This window comes from Colius striatus, chromosome 5, assembly GCF_028858725.1.
Source record: "Colius striatus isolate bColStr4 chromosome 5, bColStr4.1.hap1, whole genome shotgun sequence".
Classification (NCBI taxonomy): domain Eukaryota; kingdom Metazoa; phylum Chordata; class Aves; order Coliiformes; family Coliidae; genus Colius; species Colius striatus.
This window is the reverse complement of record NC_084763.1, coordinates 15089454-15097936: the sequence shown is the minus strand read 5'-3', so window position 1 is coordinate 15097936 and position 8483 is coordinate 15089454. Positions and strand designations below refer to the sequence as shown.

At 37.9% G+C, this 8483-nt stretch overlaps 1 protein-coding gene across 1 annotated transcript in view; it reads right to left on the bottom strand.

Annotated features, from left to right (window-relative positions):
• Positions 1 to 1999: 1999 nt before the first annotated feature.
• Positions 2000 to 8483, bottom strand: part of TOPAZ1 (testis and ovary specific TOPAZ 1) — a 42155-nt gene continuing 35671 nt past the window's right edge. Inside the window, 5 exon segments of the mRNA XM_061996915.1 lie at positions 2000 to 2131; positions 4744 to 4939; positions 6239 to 6422; positions 6748 to 6951; positions 7954 to 8118. Of these exon segments, the coding sequence (XP_061852899.1) occupies positions 2000 to 2131; positions 4744 to 4939; positions 6239 to 6422; positions 6748 to 6951; positions 7954 to 8118 (881 nt within the window).

Sequence of the window (8483 nt, the reverse complement as noted above, 5' to 3'; positions counted from 1 at the left end):
GCAGTTATTTGCATACAATCTATTACATTTCTAGACTGCACAAAAAGGTTAAAAAGAGGACTGACGAGGTTTAGGAACTATCTGTAGTTCAGTGAAGCTTTAAATCAAGTTAATGCTCCCACAGCCCTTGGGGGATTTGCATAATTTCCATAATGTGCAGCATGTTTTTTGCATCCAGACAGAAGCCATCAGCTATGTAAGCAAATTGGTTGCATAATTATGCAGATGGAGAAATAAATTTAATTGATTCAACAGAAGAAGTGTGCTGTTAATTTCACCTGGGATTTCTTTTTTAAGTCAGTGAGGAATAAAATAAATTGGGAGAGGTAATCAGCAGGTGACACAGCCAGATACCAGCTGCATTGTGTAGGGAACGGATTTTCAGAGCCCCTCTACCCCCAGGCACAGGGATGAATTCCTACTTGTTAGCTAAAAGTCTCAACACTTAGTACTTATGAATATTGCCACAGTATTGCATGGGAGTAGCAGTATTGTGGCTTCATTTGGTCTCATCATTCACGACCAGTTCCCAGGACACATCCCGCTGGTTCAGCAAGAGCAGCATGGACATTTCAGAATGGAAAGCTTGTAAAGGTAACATGTGAAAAAAGATTGTCTTTTGATTACCTCTTGTCCCCTAACAGAAGGAGAATTTTAGGCATCACAATGAAGTTGCTACAAGCAGCAACTGTGCCATTTTCTCCTTGCTCTTTTTTTCCTGTTCTGGTCCTTGGTCTGAAGTGGCATTGGTTTCTCCAGTCCCATCACATGAAATGGCACAGAGGCTCTAAGGCCAATAATGTCAGCATTAATTTTGATACTGCTTATCATACTACTTATTTTAGAAAAGAGTTATGCAGGAAGGGTTAAGACTTAAAGAATGTAGATCTGGGATTGGCCTAAAAACCCCCACAAAGATGCAAGATGCATCTGGAGAATGTGAAAGGACAAAAAAGTGAACTAGTAATTGCTCTCAGTGTGGCTGTATTTTACTGAGCTGAGGAATATGGCATTAAGATTTTGGTAATTTAAAGTTTGATTACTATACATGGGACACTGAATGTTACTATTTCTCCTCATGTAAACCTCTCACTAACATTTCTTAGAATTCTTTATCGAACTGAGCCCAGCCCTGTAGGCTCAGCTGTAGCCTTCCCTTAAGTCTGTAGTTCAAACTGGAAGCTGGCCATGCCCACAGGTGGGGAGTTTCAGCCCAAGCATTTGCTCTATCACGTGCTATGGCGTGGTGAAAAACTGCAGCGTCTGACTGATTTCACATATTCTTAACCTGCAGCATATTATACTCTAGATTCTTGGAGTACTTACAAGATATTAAACTTCACATCTACTTTGCCACTTGCCTATCCTCCGGTATGCCTAAGAATACTAATTACAGGGATCTGTATGGAATTAATTTAATGACCATACCGACTCACAGATATTTTGAGTACTTCATATAAAGAATAAAACCTGTTTATTAACATCTTAACAACTCCTCCAAAATGATCCCCCCAAATGTTCTTTATAAAACACTGTAAAACTATCAAGCTTCTATTTCCAGCTTTGCACCCCTGACCCTGCTGTGGGTTAAAAACCTCAAAACTATCAATGCTTTGAAATGAAGTTGTGGTAAATCTTCCAAACAACATTATTCTAGTCTTTAGTTACAAGAAATTTCCATACCTAACAAAAGTAATCTTTCCAAAAGCATACCCTGTATTACCCTGTTCTGAAGAAAGACTTTCGCAAAAGGATTTTCTTCTGCATCTAACAACATACTGAAGGAGCACAGCGTTGTCTAGACCTCGATGCTGAGTGCAGCACAGGAAAAGTTTTTCACACATTTTTCTGCCTCTGCAAATGGGTAAACATATATTTTATTTCCTATATGAAAAATTAAATATATCAGAAGAGCTGCTTAATCTTAAACACAGAAGTTCTTTCAGCTACTAAGAAACAGTAACTTAAACCTAGGGTAATGCAAAAATATGGCTATTGTCTACTGAGAGGCTGGATCTGCAAAACTGCCTCGTCTCTGTTGTACTTCATTCTTAGCAACACGTTTTTTTCATCTTTCCAGGCTTGTTTCCATTCCAGATTGGAATTTTGTCCTGTTTAGCACATGGAATTTCTGTCACCAAAATGCTGCTGAGAACATTGCTCAAGAAACCTTTCTGGCGTTTTGCTACAGATGGAAGTGACCAGATTTGTTTGGTGTTTCAAGGAGACTTAGACAGTACACAGATAGGAAATGCTGGACTTACCAGTGAAGTTGCTTAGATTGCCTGCTGGTTTATCAAGGCGAAAGGGAGAAACTGTATCGGTAGAAACACCATCGGCTGTAACTAAACTTATGAGCAGTGATTCGGGGAGCTTGCTGGGCTTGTTAATATAAAACGTGACTGAGATTGCATCCTATCAGCTGAAGATGATACTCAGGAGATGCAGCCAAAACATTGCACAAATTTTACACAGTTCCAAGTTAAGCTACAAGGTCAATGATTAACCTCTGTCTGAAAAATAAAGCAACGCTGGCAATTTTTTTCTGGGGATGATCCAAGCGAAAATTCAAGGTTGCTTATAATGGAACAAATAATGCTGTCTCTAGAACATCCCAAGCTTTGAAGTCACACAGATTACCAGGAGAATTTTGTCCTTCTGCATCTCTCTGTCACAGTATTAGCCACGTCTGATACTGCTTACAGAAATGCGGGATTTAGCTGAGGTTCAGATAGCCCCTATCTAATTCCAAGGGAGATTTAAGCTACAAAGGATCTTACAAAAAGTAATTAGCAAAAATTACTTAAGTTTCTCATTGCCAGTTTTAGTTTGTTGAAACTTGTCAAAATCGCTCTTGCCACCAATGCTGGAGAGGTTTGGAGAATATCAGTTTAGATCCCTCGTCTTAAACCTGATCACTTCTTATCTAGTCTTTCAGCTGTTGGGAAACAAAAGCATTGGAATGCTACCGGATTTGACCAGGTGGATAGCCTTACAAATGGCAGAGCCATCTTGGTGAATACCAAAGGGTGGAATCAAAAGTCCATTTGAACTAGTGCCTACTGTTCTTCAAGAGAAATTCTGAGGTAAGGGGCTTCCAAAGAAACGCTATTTGATTGTTAGTACTTAATCTACCATTTTTTAGAAGGGAAGCAGATGAGATCCCTACAGAAGAATGATGCCTTGTGAAAACACAAGAGCTTCTTTTCTGTACAGGTGGCACAGGAGGAAGGCAGCAATCTTGGTCATCATCAGATTCCACCCTCTCTCTTCCAGTAACAGCTCCCAGACAGACTGGTTGAGCAGCAGTATGGAGAAAGGTCAGGACACAATCCTGAAGAGGATCAAAAATCTAACAATTGTCAATCAATGATACCAGATTAATGAACCTCCAGACTAGAGTGGCAAACTCCCCAACCAAAAAAACACTGCTCCAAAATCCTTCACAGCCCTCCAGCACTAAGATAATTTCATGATTCAGACATGCAAAGGACACCTTCAGTGATGCTACTGGAACTGTGAAGAGACTCACGCTGACCTGAAGGAGGGAAAGATTTTTCAAACATTGAGGTCTTATGCCCCCATTTTGATCTCACTTATGATAAAAGAGCCTTGAAAAACTCCTGAACTTCTACACTCAAAAGAGTTTTACTTTTCAGCATATAAAACTCTGAAGGGGATAACAAGTAGGACTAAAAGAAGTGTATTATTGGTGTGTTATGAAGGTTGGTACTGGAGATCTAAACTAACACTACAGAAGTGGTACCAACTTTGCCAAAGGTCCCACTGATTTGCTACAAAGAGTTTTCTGATATGAACCATTTGGTTCTTCTTACTCAGGATGCTGATCAGTAGATGAAGTGTGACCTTAATTCATGCTCCAAATCAGATTCGGGATATGCAGGTAGAAAAAAGAATTCCTGAAGAACCAAGAATGCTAGAATCAGCTTGTCAGAAGCCTCCGTTTCATCATACAGTTGGCAGAAGCTAAAAAATGGGCAAAACCACTTCCCTCTAAGAGCAAAATCAATGGAGAAAGGAAGATTTCCTTTTCAGTGGAAGTATGTGTACATACATGTTATTCTCAAGACAGAGGGAAACCTTTAGCTGTGAGCAAGTTGTGTAGACTCTCAGTTCTGCAAAGTACCCTAAGTCAGGCATGTCTCAAGTGATTTTGAAGTTATTTTCTTCTCAGTGCTTTCTACAGGGTTTTTTGAGTAAGGAAATTAAGATCAAAGTGCCACGCAGACGACAGCTCTAAGGGGCATATACGATACTGTGAGGAAGACAAAAGGAAGCATCTATTACTTCTACAGACTATTCAGCAATGTGGAACACATCTCACTCAAGAGCAGTAGATATACTCCATCATGCACTTCTATACCATCATCTGCTGAGGGAAGGGTATCACTGCCAGATTCTCCGTTAACAAGATTGTAGGTCTGAGGCTGCAGCTTCCTCATTATGTAATGATGATGAAACATCCATGTAAGTCAGTGTGATAATCTATATAGTTAGGGATAAGAAATATTCTGTCTGTGCTGCTATCTGCTTATCCATCAATAAGTATTTATAACGACAACTTGGAGATAGAAGCTTTGCTGTAACTCAGAAAGGCAGTCTGAACACAGTGGGAACTGCCTTTATTAATTTGTGTTATTTTCAACAATTGCTTTGTTTTAATGTTTTAACTGTTCAAAACCCAAAGTCTTCACTATTTGATGACTACTGAAACAGCCAGACCTTCCCAGCCCATTTCATATTCTCCTGAAGCCATTTTACAGCAGATGTAAACTCTAAGGTGTAAACTTCTTCCATATTAACATTCATTGTCATATGTTTAAGAAAAAGCTTTGGATCACAAAGATGAGCAGCCAGAATCAGTCTCTCCACTGCTGCTGCATAGTCACTGTTCTTTTGATCTGTCTGGTCTTCAGATCTGTAAGTTAATTTTGACAAATATAGAATTAGGTACAATACAGGCCCCGTGTCACTTGCCTTATGACTAGCAACCAGAACACAAAAACATTAAAACAATGCCTTGTGTTCACTTTACTTGTAATAGATGATGTTATTTTCTAGGCAAATTTTATCTGATTAACCTGAAGAATGAAAAAGTTAGAAAAGTGTATTTTAATAGATTTTACAGTAATGAAAAGCAATTGGATTTAATGCCAATGCAAAGCAGGTCTGCAATATTCACAGCATGTTTCACGAAGAAATGGTCGACTCTGAGCTGGAAAATTCAGTCAAGGAATGTAAACTATTTTACGAATTGATATAGGAAGAATTCATGTACATGCTTGAATCCAAAAAGGATTACTCATTTTTGGCATGTAATCACTTTTGGAATAAAGATGTGCCTAAGTGACATGCCTATGTTTTTGCAAGAGCAGAACTTAACTCTGTACGCAAATAAGCAGAGGTACAATAGTACATTCAAAAAACAAGAGATAGAAACATTCTAATTTATCAAAAAAATCCAAAATTAAGAGATGTATCTCTTGGGAAGGGCAAAGTGGAAGGAAGAGAGAGTACTCAAGTTTGAGATGCCTCTGTTGATTCATAACAAATTTAGCTTTCCTATCTGATTTCACAGTTTGATGCTGAGCCAGTCAACCTCAGAGAAAATGGACCCTTTCCAAATAAATTGTAGGTATGATCTAGTGACAGTGGTTGATGGTTTATGAATAAAAAGAAACAAACAACATTTTTAGCTGAAGCTATTAAGTCTCACAGAAAGGGGAAAAAAAATCTAACCAATTTAATATTGGTAACATCCTCTATAAAGAGAATCAAATAAAAGGGCTTCAGGTACTTTCCAAAAAACAGCCAAGAAATGTTATATTAAAGTTGCTTTTTGAAAAGGACTAACATCTTGACTGTGCCCTTCTACTCTACTGCTTAACCACAACTCAAGAATCTATACACCAAGATATCCATGTAGACTGTTTTTGAAAATACAGCACACTCTTCGCACAGCAGACACATTCAGTTAGGGAGCACAGCCCAGTATCACTCTGCAGCTATTATTTTACTGCTCTGTACATGTAATAATAAATCCCCCCAAACATTGTTCTATAAGAAGCTTAGAAAGAAGGATAAAAAAAAAAAAAAAGAAGTTTAAAAGCAAGCATTCTCTATCCCAGCCAATGGAAAGTAAGATTTCTCATTAATTACATGATCACATAGATAATTAGATAATTACAGCCGAAGTGGTACGTATCTGACAACAAACCTTTTCAGTATTATTTGAAGAGTCTGACTAGTAGTCATTGGACTTAGAATACCACTGGCATTTGAAACAAGAAGTATTTCAATGGCCAACAGCATCTCAACTTCAGACAGGTAAGATGGAATCATCAAAGTTTTGCGGTACAAATTTCCTTCCAGTGGTGGGTAGCAACCCAATGACAGAGCACCTGAGAGTAAATGCAGAAATATAAGGAATTAGGATTATCAATACTGATTTCTTTGCTATGTGAGTAGCTAAGAATGTGGGAAAAAATCGCCATCAAACCCGTAAGTAAAATCCATTAATCCATTTATTTTATGCCAGGTAGTATGCATTGAGTATTTTCAACTGTCACTATTTCCCGAGAAACATTTTGGCTACATATAAATTCCTGATAGTGACACAGAAAGTACTGTTTTCTTCTTACAAAGTATACTCTTGCCCATTTCTCCCCCAAATACTGAGCTGTTATAGGTTATCCAAAGAACTTAAGATATTAAGAAGCAACTTACTTTTGTAATAGGTCCTAGCTTTAGACCACAAAGAATTTCTTCCCAAAGCTGTGATTAATTCTCGAAGTAAAAAAAAATCAATAGCTATGTTTTTTGAAAGCATGAAGTCTACTGCAGAACTTGGGACCCCAAGATTCTTGCTCTCAAAACAGGCACGTATCAGCTTGTTAAAAAGGCAGCTGTACTGAGAAACACCTACAGCATCTGAAATGAAATGAAGACTGTTAGCTAGTGAATTAAGTCAAACACAAATCTCACTGAAGAATCACTTCTCAATCAGTACCTAAATCAGCACTCTTGATCCCATCAGCAAAATGGAACAAGGTTGAAATAATTTATGATAATTCTTTACTAATAAAGTTTTTTCATACCGTTAGTTCATTCACATTGTGAAGGAGAAGTGTTCTGGTCCAAGTACTGATTCACTGCCAAAACCAATAGGATCAGATAAAAGCATATTCATTTGACCAAACTATAAATACAATCTTCACCTAATGTCTCAAGACTTAATACTGCACCAATAAAAATCACCTTGGTGCTTCGAGTTCTTCTACACTTACTCTGAACTGTCCACTTCTCAGAACTGAGGAACCTTATATCCACCTCATGCTTCAAAGGACCAGATCCTTTTAGGAGTCTCTAAAAAGATGGGTCTTTCAAGTAAGCTCTCTTGATGTACCCAAAACTACACACTGAACAGGACTGACACCTACACATGGGAATCAGCTGGGGCTTCCTCAGTGGAGCCTTGAAGTACATACCCAGAATTTATCAGGTAAATTGAACCCAAAAAAGCATTCAGTTCTTACTATGGTATGTAAAAGAAACCTAGGTTATTTAGCTCAGTTACAGAAAAACAAAGCATTACTCTGAAGTTAAGATAAAATGAATCATCCCAATGATATTCCTGTTTTATCTTGTTGTGCAGACTCTTGTGATCCTTAAAAATTCAGTGGATCTTTCCTGTTGCCCTGTGTAACTGAGCCAACTGGAAAAAAAAAAAAGAGTACAGGTGTATAAACCTGGTGTGCATGGGTCTGGCAAGAGCTGCAGAGTACAACGCATATTTTAACTGACTCTTTGGAAGAAAAAAATGGGCTTGTGTAAAACCATCTTACTTCTTCAACAATTTTTGTCTGGAAAACAAACAAAAGAGCAGTACAGACAATCTTAGATTTTTACCACAGTACCTTTTTCTTTACTTACCAGAACTATTTAGAAAACCTGGTAAGTTCTGCAGAACTTCAAATGCCTGCCTGTATAAATTCTTCCCCAAGTATCTGTGCACTAGGGTACACAACAAATTATGTCGATTGAGAATGTCTGTTTTATCACAGGGCCACATCGGTGTGTTCGTGGTCCACTTTGACTCTGTGGCAGACAACAGTGCAGTGTTATTAGTATGAACTGAAACTTCTGGAGCCTGAGGCTTTTGGCCATTAAGAATATGCTGGAAACTGTAGCAGACAACAAATGTCAGAATTTCACCAGAAATGGGGTTCTAGTTATCAACAATTTGTTCCTTACCAGCAGTACTCTCAGATGGATCCTCTGAATCTTTATAATGGAAATAACCTCTTTTATTAAATAGTACAGTAGTAAAATGGTCAGTAGCATATATATGTGGATAAATATGTATATATCTATGTACATATATAGAATTGAATACCAAATTTCAGCTCCTCAATAATACTTTATAAAACAACTTCTGTTCTTTTTTGTACTTTTGAGTTTCT